General features: G+C 35.2%; 1 protein-coding gene across 5 annotated transcripts in view; it reads right to left on the bottom strand.

Annotated features, from left to right (window-relative positions):
- The window catches only part of trv (trivet), a 341295-nt gene that overhangs the window by 305883 nt on the left and 16583 nt on the right, over positions 1–18829 (bottom strand). For all 5 annotated transcript variants that reach the window (XM_073959929.1, XM_073959930.1, XM_073959931.1 and 2 more), the window contains exon 2: positions 6290–8615. In XM_073959929.1, the coding sequence (XP_073816030.1) occupies positions 6290–6779 (490 nt within the window). In that variant the 5' untranslated portion in view covers positions 6780–8615. The remainder of the gene's footprint in view (positions 1–6289; positions 8616–18829) is intronic.

Genomic DNA, 18829 nt, shown 5'->3' with positions numbered 1-18829 from the left:
GGTACCCGAAGGAGTGGACAAATATAGTCCATATTCAAATATATCTGGTAGATATATTAAGATGTGTAAACTGTGGACCAAATCGGTCACGCCTTTCATGAGTTATTGTGCGCACAAGTTTTCCGAAAATTTTTGAACTTTTGTGAGGGAGGTAGCAGAAGGAGTGGACCGATATAATTTATTTTCGAACCTAAACTAAGTTTGAATAAAATATTACAAAGACCCAATTTTGAACCGAATCAACAGCTCCGTTCGAGAGTTATCTTGCACTCTAATCATTTCAGGCTATTTTCTTATGAAGTATGTTCTTTCCTTTGATGAAGCGTGTACCGTCGTATGGGAGGCAGTGAATACAAGTTGCTACATTAAAAATCAAAGAGATGCGAGAACAGCTTCTAAACTGAACTTTTCCGAAAGTTTGTGTGGGAGGTACCCGAAGGAGTGGACCGATTGGGTCCATACTAGAACCTCATCATAAACCTGGTAGGAATTTCAGAATGTGCAAAATATGGACCAAATCGGTCACTCCCTTCAAGAGTTATCGTGCGCAAAAATGTTCTGAACATTTTCGAACTTTTGTGGGGGAGGCACCGGAAGGAGTGGACCTATAAAACCCATATTCGAACTAAAACTAAGTTGGACAAAATATTACGAAAGCCGAAATCAATTCTTCCGTTTGAGAGTTATCGTGCGCACCAGCCAGCCACACGGACGGACATTGCTAAATTGACTCCAAATTGTCTGGGGTCTAAACCATTGTTTTGATGAGGCACAGTTTGCCCGTATGAAAGTGTATATACCATCGTTAGCCTAAATGCTGAGGGTATAAAAATCTATTATTGTTAACTTTTTTCCCTGCCCCACTATGTGGGGAGGGTATAAGTTGGTTTGGCAAAAAAGTTTGTAACGCATCGAAATAATGGTCGTAGACACATACTTATATATACCAAAACAAGTAAGAACAGACTATAGTCGGACGGGGCCGACCATGTGATACCCTATACCACTATCCCTGTGCACTAGCTTTCCGGGCTAGCTGTTATAAGATGTGCATTAGAAATTTTACCAATTTTCACACAAAAGTTTTGATCAATTTAACCCGCTAAATATTATCCGATCATACCGTTGACTTGCACGCTACTTCTTCATCTCAAACCAAAACTACGTTTAAAATTTCGCGCCGATCGGACTATTATTGCGACCTACAGAGCGGCTACAAAATCGAGCAAAATTTTGTTTTTGGTCCATTTCATCCCTTTAACATTTCACGATCATCGCCAAAAACTAATCAGTTCTATTCTGGTCCAAACCCGACCTCCATACTAAATTTCGTGACAATCGGTCCATAATTGCGGCCTCTAGCTTGATTACAATTTTTAATGGACGGACAGACGGACGGACGGACGGACGGACACACATCGCTAAATCGCTTTATTTCGTCGAGATATGAAGTTTGGTATACCACATGAGGGGTCTACGACGAATATTTCGCGGCGTTACATGAATTTTTGGGAAAACAAACTTATTATACCCTTTTCCACATTGTGGTATAGGGTATAATGAATATCTCGTCGAGCTGAGTTGATCTGGCTATTTGTGGTCTGTCCGTCCGTCTGTCCATCTAAACCTGGTAATCATCCTACAAGTCGCAATTTTGATCGGATAGTCACCAAGTTTTAGGTGTTGATGAAGGTCCTGGAGGGGAAGAAGCCTATTGATTTTGGTGATGGTCGGATAATATTCAGGGGTCGGAATAGGCAAAAAACTTATTTAGAGAAAAAGTCATATTTTTATTTCAAAGCGCATATCTCTGCATCTTCAAGGGGTATATCAAAAGCAAAACCTATCAAGGAAAATAGAAAATATCACCTTTACAACGATGTAGGTTGTCGTAGGTGGTCAAACAACGAATATATCACAATTGACGCTAATACAACCCATCTTGTAATTTTTAGAAGAGGAAGAAGCCTAATGCTTTTTATGCTGGTCGGATAATATTCAGGGGTCGGAATGGGCAAAAACTTATTTGGAGAAATGTCAACGTTTTATTTCAAAGCCAATATCTCTGTTTCTTTAAGAGGTATATCAAAAGCAAAACCTATCAAAGAAAGTAGAAAATAACACCTTTACAACGATTTAAAGTAGGTAGTCGTAGGTGGTCCTACAACAGACATATCGCAATATCGGTAATGTATCACATTTTCCAATTTTTTTGTAATCACGCACAGATCGCAATTTTGATCGGATCGTCACGAATTTTTTGGAAGTTGATGGGGGCCCCACAGAAGAAGAAGCCTATTGATTTTGGTGAAAGTCGGATAATATTTAGGGGTCGGAATGGATAAAAACTCATGTGGAGACAAATTCAAAGTTTTGTTCTTTGTGAATATATCGGCTTCTAGTAGGGGTATTCCAACGGCAAAGCCTGTCAATGGAAGAAGAAAATAATTACCTTTACACTGGTGCAAAGTAGGTTGGCGAAGGTGGTCATACAAGGGAGATACCACAATAGTCGGTAATGCATCCAATTCTTCCATTTTTTGCAATCACGCTATGGGGGCTACACCCAAATGTGGACCTACATCCATTAATTTTTCCCCTTTTAGGCTTGTTAAAAAAACTATGTTTAAAATTTCGAGGCGTTAACTCGATTAGACCTATTTTTGGCACTCCTTTCTATACAAGTGGGACCACTGTGATATGGGGACTATATTACAGCCTGGGCCTATGTCCACAATTTTTATTGTTAGTTTTTAACCTCTGGGTACCATAAATACTAACGGAATCCAATCTTATACAAAAATGTAGATAAAAACTAAAAAACAGTATGTTGACAATTTTTGTTGCCTGGTGCAAAAATAAGCATTCTAGCTCAATGTTGCGGACGCTAGAGTTATTACATGTGGGAGTTACCTGAAGTGCTGGACGAAAGCTGTTGATCCGCTGCTAACAAATTAAGCAAACATTGGTTCACTTTTATGGGTAAGTGCCGGAAGGAGTGCACCGATATGGGCTATCTTCAAACACGATCCGTTTGAGATTTATCGTGCGCACAAGCCAGCCTAAAGGCTGAGGGTATAAATATTGAGATGTAGGAAGTTTGGGGATGCTGTAATGGTAAGTAAACCCGCCTTGCAAACGGAATGCATTGTTTTTATTCTCATACCGACAGTTTTAATTGTGCTAAAATACCACGAATTTTTATAAGGGTGCCAAGGATAACTACCAAACGAATGGGCCGATCTTCATATATTTTTTGGGCGTTTTAAAAACCTAATAATCTTGTCCTTAAACAAAACAGAATTAATACCAGTAAAAAAGTATCAGTCGGTTCTACCGACTGAGATATACCCTCAGCCTACGTGAATTGAAACGTCCATCTCAAGCTTTTTGGAATTTGCCGACAGAAATATATTTGGTTTGAAGCTCAAAAGTGTTGCAGAGGGTGTACTTGAAGGAATGGATCGACGGAGTCATTTTGGAAGTGGATCTTATTTTGGTAGTCATTCCTTTTGATAGATATTGTGCTCACTAGTCATTTCAGTTAGTCTGAAAGCATGGACCTGCCCACGACAAATATAATATCGAGCATTTTTACAGCTATTTTCTCAGGAAGTATGGACTTGCCCCTGAAAAAACTTATACCATCGTAAAGAGAAAGCAATTCGATAGGAGCCTTAAACTGCGTTTTACGAAATTTTGTGTGAGAGGTACTCGAAGGAGTTGACATATATAGCCGATTTTCGAACCTGATCTATGTCTCGTAGAAACATAACGATGTGCAAAATATGGACCAAATGGGTTACTACCTTCGAGAGTTATTGTGTTCACCATTTTAGTGAAAAGTGTCGAACTTTTGTGGGGAAGGTACCTAAAGGAGTGGACCGATATGGAACATCTTAGAACTTGATTTAAGTTTGGACAAAATATTACGACTGCCAAATTCTGAACGGAATCGGTTTATCTTTTCGAGAGTTATCATGAGCTTCAGCCACTACACATGGTGCCATAGCGGCTTTTTAGAGCTTTCAGGAAGTATTGACTTGCCTCTGAAAAAAAATATACCGTCGTAATGGGGGCTAAGAATGCAAGATGTTACAACAAAAATCAAAGCGATTCGAGAGGAGGTCTTAAACTGCACTTTTCGAAATTTTGTGTGGAAGGTACCCGAAAGAGTGGACCGATAGAGTTCATATTGGAATCTCATCTATGTCTGGTAAAAATTTTACGATGAGTAAAGTATGGACCAGATCGGTTACTATCTTTAAGAGTTATCGTTCGCACATTTTTTCCGAACGTTTTCGAACTTTTGTGGGGGAGATACCTGAAGGAGTGAACCGATATGGCCCATCTTCGAACTTAAACACAGTTTGAACAAAATATTGCGAAGGCCAAATTCTGGACGGAATCGGTTTATCTGTTCGATAGTTACCGTGAGCTTTAGCCACTACACATGGTGCCATAGCGGCTTTTTAGGAAGTATTGACTTGCCCCTGAAAAAAATATAACGTCGTAATGGGGGCTAAGAATGCAAGATGTTACAACAAAAATCAAAACGAATCGAGAGGAGGTCTTAAACTGCACTTTTCGAAATTTTGTGTGGAAGGTACCCGAAAGAGTGGACCGATAGAGTTCATATTGGAATCTCATCTATGTCTGGTAAAAATTTTACGATGAGTAAAGTATGGACCAGATCGGTTACTATCTTTAAGAGATATCGTTCGCACATTTTTTCCGAACGTTTTCGAACTTTTGTAGGGGAGATACCTGAAGGAGTAAACCGATATTGGCCATCTTCGAACTTAAACTCAGTTTGAACAAAATATTACAAAGGCCAAATTCTGGACCAAATCGGCTCATCCGTTTGAGAGTTATCGTGCGCTCCAACCACTACACTGGTGCCATAAGAGTTTTTTACAACTTCGGGATATTTTCTCAGGAAGTATGGACTTGCCCCTGATAAAACTTGTATTGCCGTAATTGGGGCAGCAAATAAAAGTTGTTACAACAAAAATCAAGGCGATTCGAGAGCAGGTCCAAAACTGAACTTTTCCGAAATTTTGTGTACGAGGTACCCGAAGTAATGGACCGATAGAGTTCATATTGGAATCTCATCTATGTCTGGTAAAAATTTTACGATTAGTAAAGTATTGACCAAATCGGTTACTACCTTTAAGAGTTATCGTTCGCACAATTATTCCAAACGTTTTCGAATTTTTGTGGGGGAGGTATCTGTAGGAGTGGACCGATATGGCCCATCTTCGAATTTAAACTAAGTTTTGACAAAATATTACGAAGGCCAAATTTTGGAACAATTCGGTTAATCCGTTCAAAAGTTATCGTGCGCACCAGCCAGACAGACAGACGGACGGGCATTGCTAAATCGACTCCAAATTGTCTGAAACGGATTTCGTCCAAACATATTTGTGGTCTAAAACCATTATTTAGATGAGGCACATTTGCCCGTATAAAAGTGTATATACCCTCGTTAGCATAAATGCTGAGGGTATAAAAATTGTTGAACTGTTAATGTCCAAATTTCGATTTAAACGGAAAAAATTGCTTTTTTGCCCGAAAATCGGGCAACAAATTTTGTAAAAATTCTGTCTCGCTTAAAGACAAATCTTTTTTTTTTTTGTATGTAAAAAGTTCACAAAATATATGAAGATAGGTCCATTCGTTTTCGAGCTGTCGTTGCCACCGTCTTCAAAATGACATTTCGAGAAATGCGTTTTTAAGTTGCGCCTCTACACACAAAACACAATGGGGTTTTCACTTCGAAGGTCATATCTCAGCCAATTTTGCTCCGATCGATTTGAAATTGTTTGTGACATACTCTATGCTACCTGTACTTTAAATAAGTGAATTGCGTATACGTACCCTGAAAGGCATTATTCCACTTCATACAACATACGGCCCAGAATACCAGTAATTAAAAATTCTAATCGCTCATTTACTCAACAAATATTCTTTTCGAGTTAACAAATTCTATTTTCACAGAGCTTACGAACCACTTAGAAACTTCAAGATATGCACAATCTTGAACAGAAATTTATCACTGACATATGGTTAGCTAGTTAGAATACTTTTTGTGCGATAATCTTTTAAATATGGCAAGTCAGAGTTTAAAAGTCATCCCAAAATACTGATATTTTGGAGTTATGATATTCCTTCGTATATGAATGAAATACATATGTTGTATGTATATGGTGTGCATGTACTTTTGTACTCTACTGATCCTTTGTAAATTGATCATCTCAATTTCAACTAAATTTTCTCATTCACTTACCTTGTTTGGGTGAAGCACTCAATGCCTGTTGTGGTGATTGTTGTTGCGAATGTATTTGATATTGTTGCTGTTGTGCAGCAGCAGCGGCCACGGCAACAGCTTGCTGTTGGGCAATACATGCGGCAGCGGCTGCAGCAGCGGCAGCCTGTTGTTGCTGCTGTTGATGTTGTTGGGCGGCAGCTGCTTGCTGTTGTTGTTGTACAGCTTGTTGTTGAGCTACAGCAGCGGCGGCTTGTTGCTGCTGTTGTTGTTGGCTATTGGCCGACATTTGTTGTTGCTGCTGTTGTTGTTGTTGCTTGGTGTTGTTGGCCTGCTGATGTGATTGCTGCTGTTGTTGCTGCTGCTGTTGTTGGGCCGTTATATGCGTCTGATGTATGGCCAATAATTTAGTTTCATACGGTTTAGCATGTGGAGCACCAACTGATAGTGGTTGACTGCTAAGCGTCATTTGTGCTGTGGCTGGCATCATCAGTGTGGGCATTGCCAACATTTTGCTTTTGATTTGCTGTTGAGCTCGTTTACTTGGTGGTTATCAAAGAATACAAGATAGATGGTAGCGGGGGATGAGATGTGGAGATTGTGCTCGTTTCGTTCTTGATGTCGGTTTCTTTTAGTGGCCGAGTTGCTCGTGTTTTTATTTCCCGGAATGGAGATTCGTTTATCAGTGATGAGTATTCACACTATTATGATGCGAGCAGTAGCAGGTGTATGCAATTTTCTCTTTCAACCTCTCTCTCTCTCTACTGGCTATCTACCTTTGTGGTTTTATGTGTATGGATGTATATATGTCTAGCTCAATAGATTCACTTGAATGGCGGATATATGGTTTTTGTTTCGCAGAGATGAATGAAATCCGGCTGCTGTGTTGCTGTTGATGATGATGATGAGAATGCTCCTGCTGTTGCTATTACCTTTTAGGTTGTAATGCTTTTGATGTTTTGCGGTCAGGTTACAGTACTGAATACAACAACTCTTTGTTCTCTTTGTCGTCTCGTATATTTACGAATGTGTGGATGTTTTGTCTAACGTTTTTTGTTGTTGTTGTCGTTTTTGTGTTTTTGCATACAATCAAAGTGAGTACTTTAATGTTCACGTATGTTAATGTGTTCCAGGTATGTCATGTACTAGATATTTCCACACGGATTAAAATGTATATCCTCTTGCCGGTTAAAGCTGCCAGTACTTGTATGGCTATGCTGCTGCCTAACTGTTTGGATTGTTGTTGCTAGTTGTTGTGTTCGGTGGCTAAGGCCGTGTGATGACTAGCAGTATGTGCCGCCGCTATGTTATGCTTTTTGGTAAAATGCTGAAATGCTTTGGTCTGGTCTGTCTAGGCGATCAACATGTATGTTTTATTGTTGTTGATGATATTGTGGCAAATTGGGCGTAGGGCGGGAACGTTGTGTTTGCAGTTACACGTGTCCTCTATCGTATGTTGGTTGGCCTGTTTTGGTGACTACTGGCTGTACACGCTGGATGTTGTGGTTTTACAAAGTGGTAAATGTTCGCGTCGATGGCAATAAAATTATTTGTGTATATCCAACCAAAAATGTAACGGCTGGACAGGAGAGTGGACGTATGCGAATGCACGAAATTATCGTTGTGCTGTATTAGATGTTGCAAAAATTTTTCAAACGTTATTGTTGTTGTTTGCGTTTTTTTTTAGAAAAATTAAAGTTTAAATAAACTTTTGCCCCCAAAAATATTTTTGGTTTGTTTTTGGATAATTTGCACTTTTACTTGGGCAGTTAATTAAAATGTGTTTACAGTTGTTGTTGTTGAAAGTCCTGGGTTTACCAACATACAGATGTGTGTAAATATGTTTGTTATAGTGTTTCTGTTTTTTTTTTTCAATGCGGTTTTTGGTGTTTTGTATTTATTTAAATATTTGGTAAAAATATTGTTGCTGTTGTTGTTGATTTGCTTGTTTTCGGTCTCAATTTGCTACTCCACTTTCACGATGATTATTAGCTGAGTATTTTGGTTAATTTTTTGGCTACAATTTGTTGTTTTATTGGGAAAATTTCACTTATTTGAATTTATTTTGGAAAATTTGGAAACATAACTGAAACCGCACTTTTGGTTTTTTTGTAGTTTATTTGTTTGTTTGCTCAAATGCTTTGCTTTTGTAAGAGTTTAATTAACAGAGTGTTTTTTCTTTATTATTTTTTTTACAGATTTGATTAGCTTGACATTCACTTATCACAGACCAATGAAATAGTTGAAAAGGATTTTTTGGTTTTGTTTTTTAAATGTTATCAAAAAATGTAGAATGATGGATTGTGGTAGTTTGAAATTTATTTCTTTTGTTTTCTAATAAAATTTTCTGGAAAAAAATTTAATATAAAAAAGTCAAAATTAAGCTCAAACAAACTTTGTTATAAAACAAATTGAAAATAATATTGAGAATTTGCAAAGTTGAAGTTACAGAGTTGTATTTGTTTTAGCATTATATCTCATACACAATTTCACAAAATTCAAATTTCTTAACGCATATGAGAATAATTCTATATATAAATTTGTTATAATTCCTGTACAATCTCCAAAAAGTTATATGTAATCAAATATAAAAATATCAACATGCACACATAATATGTTCAATGGAAGAATACCTACAACAGAATGTGATGGCATGTTAAAGGATTATTATTGTTATTCATTTCATTGTTAGAGAATATGTTTTTGTTGATATATTTTTTATTTATGTAAACATTTATGATATATTTTAACTCAAAAGCACCACCCCCTCTTTTTCGCTTTAATTAATTTACTATGATATTTTTTGTTGTTAGAAATGCGTAAACATTACCGCTGTTCTGCAAATCCATCCCACCCTATTTCATTTTAAATAACTTTTAAATATTAAAATTTCCGTGTTTTTTTTTCTAATTATGAAAGCATTGATGTTGCAATTCTTCCATTGAAATGATTTTAATTGGCTTGTTCGTGATTAACATAAATTAAATAAAAACAGATTGTTAGAAATTAAATTTTATTTTATCTCAAATAGCATATTTAAATTACATGTAATTTTAAGGGTTTGGATTCAGAGATAATAAAATAATAACTTTTAAAACAAGATTGAATAATAATCAAGAAATATTATATTGGATCACATTTGGCAATTTAATAATATTCCAAAATATATTGCAGTCAAAATAAGGTTCAGGATTTTATCAAAGTAGGGCAGGGCCGACTATATAATGAAATCGTGGTGATGGATTTCAAAACAGTTACGCGAAATTTTTTTACACCAAATTGCGCGTCACATTTTCCTATTTTCATCAAAATGTCTGTCCAATTTTGTGTTTGGTCAAACAAATACTGAAAATAAAGCGGAATTATATATGGGAGCTATATCCAAAACATAACCGATTAACAAAAAAAAATCCTTCATGTATTTCAAATTTCATCAAAATTAGAAGTACATAGTGTGGTGGGTCCACCAAATATCTAAAATCGGGCGAAAATATATTTAAATAAGTGCTATATCCAAATCAGAACTGATTTCAATATAATTTAGCTAGTCTGGCTAATCTGGCTATTTCTAGTCCGAATTTGGCGACAATTTCCAAATTGCATCAAAATTAGGCAGAACTTGCGTATTTGGTGGACCACCAATCAGGTGAAAATATATATGGGTGCTATATAGAGCTGGCAAAAAATCGATGGCACTATCCATAGTATCGATTATTTTTTAAAAATTCAATATCGATAGATACTTTTCGATATCGATATTATTGGATTAAAAACCCTTAACCTAAAATGAAGAGAAATTAGGCGGTTTTCCGGTTTTGTGGACTGGAGAAAGTAAGTCCCTAGTCACACGTACGAATTTTTCGGAAAAGTAATTTGTATGGTTGTGTCTTTTTATTAAATAAAATAAATTGTTTTTTCTCCTTTTTTTTGTCTCTTCCAGTACCTACAAGAAGCTACTAATTTTTACTACGATAACAATTTTCCCTTTATGTTATCGGAAAAAATAGTAGAAATTAGTAGATTCTTTGTCATGGCCTTATTTGCTTATATTTAGTTTGTAATTTTTTTAGTTATAAGCTAAATTTATAATAAATAAATAAATAAATAATAGTAGATTCTTGCAATTCTGGAACAGACCATTTATGAAGTACTTGTGCAAAATGTCAACAAAAACATAGACATATCCGCCATATTTATTTCCAAATTAGTGGTGATGACAAATTAACGATAATATCGATAGCTATCGATCTTTTGAAATTAAATGTCGAAAAATCGAATGTTGGGAATATCGATGGTTTTCCAGCTCTAGCGCTATATCCAACTCTGAAGCGATTCTCACTTATAGCGATAGCGTTTTTCTCATGGATAAAAATAATCTGACCCACTTTTCAGATGAATCAGACAATAAATGCGTCCTGTACGTTGTGAAACAACGGATGGACATGCTAAATCGACTCATAGAGTGATTCTATGTAAATTAAAGTTATGACTTTTTGACACTTTTTCTCAAAAATGATTTCCTATAGCACGGATGAATGAACTTTTGCCTATTAATGTCTGAAATAACGATTAAAAAAGTTCACGATTTTATCGATTTTATATTTTTTTTTTTTTTTGAAAAATGAATGATATGAAAAGAAAGTTCTCAAAAATAATTTCCTGTTACATGAATGAATAAACCTAAGACAACTAATAACGACAATAACATTTATTCCATTCAAAAATGAAACAAGTAAGAAAAGCGTTAAGTTCGGTCGGGCCGAAATTTTTATACCCTCCACCACAAATTTCAGCCATTTCGGTGGATTAATGTGGCCACAACCTTCAAAATACCGAAAATCGGAAGGTACCGTTCTATGGGGGCTATATGATGGCGTAGACCTATACCTACAAATATCAGGGGGAAAGTTTTATACGCCTAAAGAAGACTAAATACCAAATTTCAGCCATCTCGGTGTGATAATGAGGCTAAAACGTTCAAAATAACGAAAATCGGGAGATATTGTATTATGAGGGCTATATCAACACGTGGACCTATATAAACATTTTATGGTAGAAATGTTTCTTAGCCTCTGGAAACACAAAATACAAAGTTACAACCGATTCCTTGGTCAAATGGGTCTAATACATTCAAAATATATTAAAATGACGCGTACTTTATAAGGGGCCTTATGTGGGGGCTGTACCAAAACGTGGACTTATATAACCCAACTTTGGTAGGAATGTTTTCTGGCCTCTGAAGACACAAAATACCAAATTACAACCAAATCTGTGGTCAAATGGGTCTAATACATTCAAAATATATTAAAATGACGCGTACTTTATATGGGGCCTTATATGGGGGCCAGGGACGTACGCAGGATTTCATTTCGGGGGGGGGGGGGGGGGGGCAACTTGACCAAAAATCATGAAATTAAAAAATGTCGTGTAGCGTTACATAAAGCTATTTTAAAGGGTTTTTAGTTTATTTTATATGAAATATTGACACAAATTATATAATTTCAATAGAGAGAGTTTACAATACTATAGATATAAATTTGAAATTTGGAACAGAGTAAAATACAGCATATCATAATACGTTTAGTATAGTCCCCATACAAAAGTTCCGCTTGAAAGTTTTTAACCAAATTCTCCAACAGAATTGACGCAATAACTAAAAATCTTTCAAATGAATATTACACATGTAGGTTTACGTTTTGGTGTATCCCAGAATTTTTAACCACAGTAGCTCTTATTTGGCATTTTCGCTTCTATTTCAAAGATTTACAATATTTCTTATTCTTCAAAGTACATAGTCCCTTTAAAAAAGTTTTGTGTTATTTTTGCCTTATTAAACTATCAATTGGACACATTTTACCTCGAGGACTGATGCTGATAAGAAGATTTAGATTTTGTAGCGAACATTTCCAATCAAACGTTGCCAGAAAATAATATTCTTTTATGTCATAAAAACACGAAAACTTTACTATTTTACCAGAAGATATAGTAGTAAAGAGTAGTAAAAATTTGTAGATTCTTGAAGGTTCAGGAATAGGCATTTAGAACAGAAAACATTTTTATCAGGAGTCGGGCGATACCAACTACGATTCATATGCTCCGAATTCTATACGCAGTACTGTTTGAGACTACGAAACCCACATTCAGGCTCGGCAAAATTTTAGCTAAGTCCTGACAAAATAGGTTAAGTCGGAAAAACTCCATCTGATATCCCAATGGTTGTTCCGCCTTATTTCTACCTTAATTATAGGATTAGATGTTTATGAACTCGATGACATTTAAAACATTCCAAGGACTATGACCAAAGACTATGTACTTCAAGTAAAAAAGAATCAGTCTTAAAAGTATAGACTCTTATCTATACACAGATCGAATACGGGCTTCATAACCAATATCTCTCTCCTAAAAATTGTGTAGTCAGGGAGTTTCAGAATTTCGTTGTATTTTTAGGATGTATACACTTTCCGACAAAAATATCGAAACATTTGGGTATAAAACTTCACGATTGTGAGCGTTACGAATAAATGTTTATGTTGTGATCATAAATTTGACTTCGATAAGAGCGCAAAAGTTTTGCACTTTTGTGGAGAAGATACCTGTAAGAATGGTCCATTTTGGAAGTGGACCTAACTTTGGATGTCATTCCTTTTGATAGTTATCGTGTCAATCCGTCATTTTAGTTGGTCATGGTGAGGTTTAGAGCTTTTGAACCGTTATCGATTAACCCACGAAAAATAGAATATCGCTGTAAACAAGACCGCAAGGAGTAGCATTGGCAAACATGTACAATGTATTTTGAAATTTTGTGAAGGAAGTATCCGAAGATGTTGTCCCATATAGACTCTCTTGGTACTTGATATACATATGTACGTCCGGAAGTAATTTTAGGATGTTCAAAGTTTCGGTGAAATCGGATATTGAAATTTTGTATGGGAGGTAACGGAAGGAGTGAACCGATATAATCCATGTTCGAACTTAATCTATGTCTTGAAGAAATCGATTTGGACCTTCGACAAAGGTAGACTTCTGAGAAAAAAGGAGTGGACCGATATGACTTAAAGTTTGGTTGATCCGTTCGAGAGTTATCATGCGCTTGAGCCAGACAGACGAAAGAATTGGGCTAAATCGACACCAAATTATTTGAAGCGGATTTTGTCGAAACATATGAGAAGTCAAAGGCCATTATTTCGATGAGGTACATTTTTATCGTTAGCCTAAAGCCCGAAATTACAGCAGATTTTAATACCATTTAACCAATGTTTGAGCATTAATTTTGTTTGCGGTTGTTTTCAGCTACAACTTTGTTAATGATAGGAAAAATGCAGGTGGGTATGCTACTTATAGCAGACATTAGCACTTTATGACGCACAACAATACATTTTTCTCCATAAAATAAATAATAAAAAATTAAGGCAGTAAAACAATTTTGTTATTGGTTTTAGAGATATGCTCCACGGAAAACACTTGATATATCGTACATTTCGTCCAGTAAACATGTCATTTCATGCACTTTAAATCCGCACAATACTAAACACGTAATTTTTTTAATACAGAATGAGTTTAAAGCCTCAAGACCTTTATATTTGTTATAGAATTCCTCGACCCTTTATTATTTGATAATGAAATTACATGAGAAAAAGAAGTAATACAGATTTCACTGGAAGTTTTCTCAAAAAGAGTATTCAAACAAAAAATTTTATATATTTCTTAGACAACTTGTTCATAAAGTAAATTTTTAGTACATGGCATTCAGAACAATCTAAGTTTTCATTTGAAAATTCCAAAATTAAAAAATTATTTTAGTGAAAAAAAGTAATAATTTCTTAAAGTTGCTCAAAAAATTTTAGTCGACCAAACCATTTCGTTGGGGGCCCGGGCCCCCAGTGCCACCCCCCCCCCCCTGCGTACGTCCCTGATGGGGGCTATACCAAAACGTAGACCTATATAACCCAACTTTGGTAGGAATATTTTTTGGCCTCTGGAGACACAAAGTACTAAATTACAACCAATTCGGTGGTAAAATGGGCCAAATATCTTAAAAATTCCTTAAAACGATGACGCGTCACGCGTCACGCGTCATTTTGTATGGGGGCTATACGAAAGCGTGGACCTACATAGCCCGCTTTCAATACCAAAAGTCCTACGTAAATATAACATATTTTCACAAAATTTCATCAACCTACGTCAATCCGTTCCGACGCTAGAGTGTTTTCCACAAACGGACAGACGGACACGGACGGACATGGCTATATCGATGTAGAATTGCACGCTGATCAAGAATATATATACTTTGTGGGGTCTACAATGATTATTTCGAGTAGTTACAAACGTAGTGACAAACTTAATATACCCCCATCCTATGGTGGAGGGTATAAAAAGATCACGCACAAACAACTTTGAAAAAAATATATGTTTTTTTTTTTGTTAAAAAAATTATATTTTTGAAAAAAATCGTTTAGGACATTTTTAAAATTCTTAAAATTAAATAAACAATTAATTAAAGAAACAATGTTATGTCGGTTTGGTTATCTCATGTGACTCTAAAGTTTACTTTTAATTCTTCATCTTCTTACAGTGACTTCGGAAAATTGTCCATAATTGTGATAAATTCAAATGTTAAAATAATATAATTAAGATTTTATGTGATCTTATGTGGAAATTCATCACGCTATGATATGAGGTTGTAAAAAAGTAATAACCCTAATGTATATCCCTAAAAGGAACTATGGTTCTATATCGTTTTATTTTTTATATTACAAGTGCACATATATATGTACATATATCCCTTACCAGAATGTGGTGTAGAGTATACAAATAGATAAGCCTTCATTCGACGTTTTAGGGACGACACACAATTTTGGTTATTCTTAAATTATTTATAATAATGTTCCAAAACATCCCAGAATGGGCAAGAATGTATTCTTCAATATCAATCAATTCACTCCGATTCATATTAGCTCAATGATACTGATACCTACTGATTATCGCCGCCTTGCACTCAGAAGGTCTGCGGCTCGATTCCTAGGCCACGCAACATCAAATTTTCGGCGACGGTGAAAATACCCCTCAGCCCATGGCTACCCAAGTAGTAGTATCGTAAAATTTGGAATATGTTATGTCAAAATTTTCTTGATGTTGTTGGGAAAATTACAACAAAAATAATTTTTTATAAAGATATTTGACATTTCATATTTGAACAACTGCCATGATACCATTAATTTGTTAATTGTGCCATGCCTCAGCATAATGTCGGCGACATTTCCTGTATATTTCAGCCACGAAAAACTTCTCTACAAATGGTGCCGTTAGACACGCCGATCGGACTAAACAGTAAAATGTTCAGTAGATCAGTGAGCTAATATGGATCATGGCACTCAGCCTATGGTTAAAAAACGAATAATGGACCTACATTTCACACGAACACATCAATACCGGCGATAACATATTCAGAGTCTTTATAGTATATAGTGAGGTGTGGATATTCCAAAGAATAAACTATACCGGCTTAATAGGAACCGTTTCAAACCACACCTAACGTTTATTGTTTTTGAATTATCTTCACGATACTTTGCCCAATGGTAAAGAAATCAATTTTCGTGACCAAACCCCCAATTTTTGTCTTTATCGATTTCTAATTTTTATATGGGATTCGATAGTACACATACTGAATGTAAGAAAACACTAAATTCTACCATTACCACTAAATTCTACTATTTTTTCCTATTTAGAAAAAATACGTAATTTTTTCCAAATTTCCGGACAAAGAAATACTTGCTTTTTGGAAACCGTAACAAATATTGAGTTCATTTACCGCAGCGTTTATACGAGATGAGCTATTTTATATTTCCTCAGGTACTATACTTTAGTACAATTGTAACTTTAGTGAAATTGAACTTTTAACTACTGCAAAGGCACCCGGAAAAATGCCTGACAGTGCACTTTTTCGGCTCATGCATACTTTTGAACGAGTCCGTCAAGACCGTTTAACACTTTTCCAAATGTATTGAAATTAATAAATTCAAGGTTTCTTCTCTGACCTTGAATTTTCCTGCAACGACTGAACCAAATTTATTTATCTTTAATTTACCGGTAAACAGGTAACTGTCGAACAAAAAATATTCTGAAAATATATCTTTTCTTTTAACAGACACAGAATTTTGATCAGGACAAAACGATTCGAAAGCCATGCCGTTCGTTACGACGTTTTCAACTCGACGGCAACTCACACACAACCGACCCGAACACAAAGAAAGAGCGTGCATGAGAGAGCAAATGTTTTGAATTGTGTTTGTTTTTTAACAAGCGTGCCCAGCAAACCAAATGGCGGATGTCCGACACGTCTGAACAATTTCGGACGAACGTCGTTTAGATTTCGTTCCGATTTTTAAATGATTTTCCGGAGCGGAAATAGTTCAGATTTTGTACCGATTTCGGACCGAATATCGGAATGAAATTTCCATTCCGAATTTCCCAAGGATTTTCTTCAGATTTCGTTACGAAATCGATACGATATTGCTCCGACATTTCGTTCCGATATTATGTCAACCACTTCATACAACTTTCGTATGATATCGTTACGATTTCAGATCAGACATCGGACGTATCGTCCGAATTTTGTTCCGATTTCGTTAAGATGTCGGTACGATTGGTTTGCTGGGGTGATTACTAGACATCGGATTTTGCATATTTGCATATTTTTTATTAATAAAGATACGAAAATTCTGATTGGACCAAAATTCGTTTTGAAGAAAACTGAATGCAATGACAGGCTCATATTTTTTATTTTTTTGCATATTTGCATATTTTGCATATGCACAAAATATGCAAAAAATATGCAAAATATGCAAAAAATATGCAAAATATGCAAAAAATATGCAAAATATGCAAAAAATATGCAAAATATGCAAGTAATTTTTTTGAAGAAAATCATCAAATTAAATTTGGAAAGTCATCAAAAAGTGTTCTAAATTAAGTTTCGATTTCTTTTCAGATTATCATGTTAATAATTATTATTCCGCCACAACAATAAATCTGGACTTAAAATTTCCTATAACCCAGCCCTCTTATTACAACATAAGTTGCTTTCTAATACAGATTTGTTCAAAAACTCAATCAGAAATGTCAAAATGTATGTATCCAAATATGTTGACAGTTTCTGCTCGGCCAAAATGAGCAAGAAATTAAGGCTAAGAAAATATTGAATATTACATAAAATCGTTCATATTTTATTAAAAACATATAAAAATATTCTAGTCTAAGCGACAAAAATATTCCTTTTTTGGGCATAAATACGGAAATAAAAAATTGTGAAATTGGGGAAAGGAAACAAATTCTGCACGGAATTTTTATTCATGATTGCACTGATAACTATATTTTAATACCCTATGGGTATTATGTCTTAGTGAATGAGTTTGCAACATGCAAAATGAAACGAAATAGACCCACAGTTCCTTTTGATGATCTGCATAGATTCGCACTTATCCATCTTGCCATGTCTTTTTGAAAACAAACACAGGTCACATTTATAGACCACTTCGCATAAAAATTGGGGATTTTTTGGCCCTAGGACGATCCCTATTTTGGTAAGAATCGATTCAGATTTGGACATTGCTCCCATACATACAGTACATTCGCGACCACAGGTTTCGGCGATGTCCGAATTATCAAATTGTTCGGATTAACGAATTGTAAGGAAAATAAATCATGTTATATGATTAAATCACTCGTGGAAGTTATATAATAATAATTTTTAAATTGTAATTGCTAATAACGAACACTTAAACGAAAGTGCTCTACGTGTAAAAAATAGTGAGATTTTTCTACTCGACAATCCGGAAAAAGAAAAAGAAAAAACCAATCAGATTGTGAAAGTAGTGCTAGAAATATGGCATTTTTAAAGTTTACATCAGGATGTAAGCAAACCTAGAGACAGATGTGGAATTTCATCGTTTTGTAAATTAATATTCCTTAAAATCTTCGCCTTTTAGTGTATAGTGCATTTGACAACTTTAATGACAATATTGCGCGAATATTTTTCTTAATATATTTATTTATATCCTATACAACAAACAAAACTGAAACAATTTTTTACCAACTTCTCCATTAAACAACTGTCAAAATACGAAGCAATGGTAATAATTAGTACAAATTATCGAGTACACGGACGGGTATAAATTAAACAATTGTGTATACAAAAGGGTTATGACTTTTCGACTGTGTTATCAAAATTGTTTTCCTGTAGCAGGAATGAACGAACCATATTTTTTAGCATTCCAAATACTTTTCTAGCAGAAATATGTGAGTGGTTTTGCCATTTTAAAAACAATTCCAAGGTTTTTGACTTATTTTACCACTACCACTCTATTGTGTGGTTTTTCTAAGTGATCTCATTTTGCACTAATCATTGGGCGTTCTTCATTTTGCTTATTATTCATCGTGGATGGGTATAACAATAATGCATTACTTTTCGCCGAGGAGTGAACATTTTCCAATTTTCCGATATTATAAAATTATGTATTTTAAGTGCATTAAACTAAAACCAAGTCATAAAAATTAACGTGGCAG

This window comes from Musca autumnalis, unplaced genomic scaffold (assembly GCF_047663935.1).
Source record: "Musca autumnalis isolate F117 unplaced genomic scaffold, ASM4766393v1 scaffold_1, whole genome shotgun sequence".
NCBI lineage: Eukaryota > Metazoa > Arthropoda > Insecta > Diptera > Muscidae > Musca > Musca autumnalis.
Note: the sequence above shows the minus strand (reverse complement) of the source record. Positions and strands in the feature narration are given on the sequence as shown.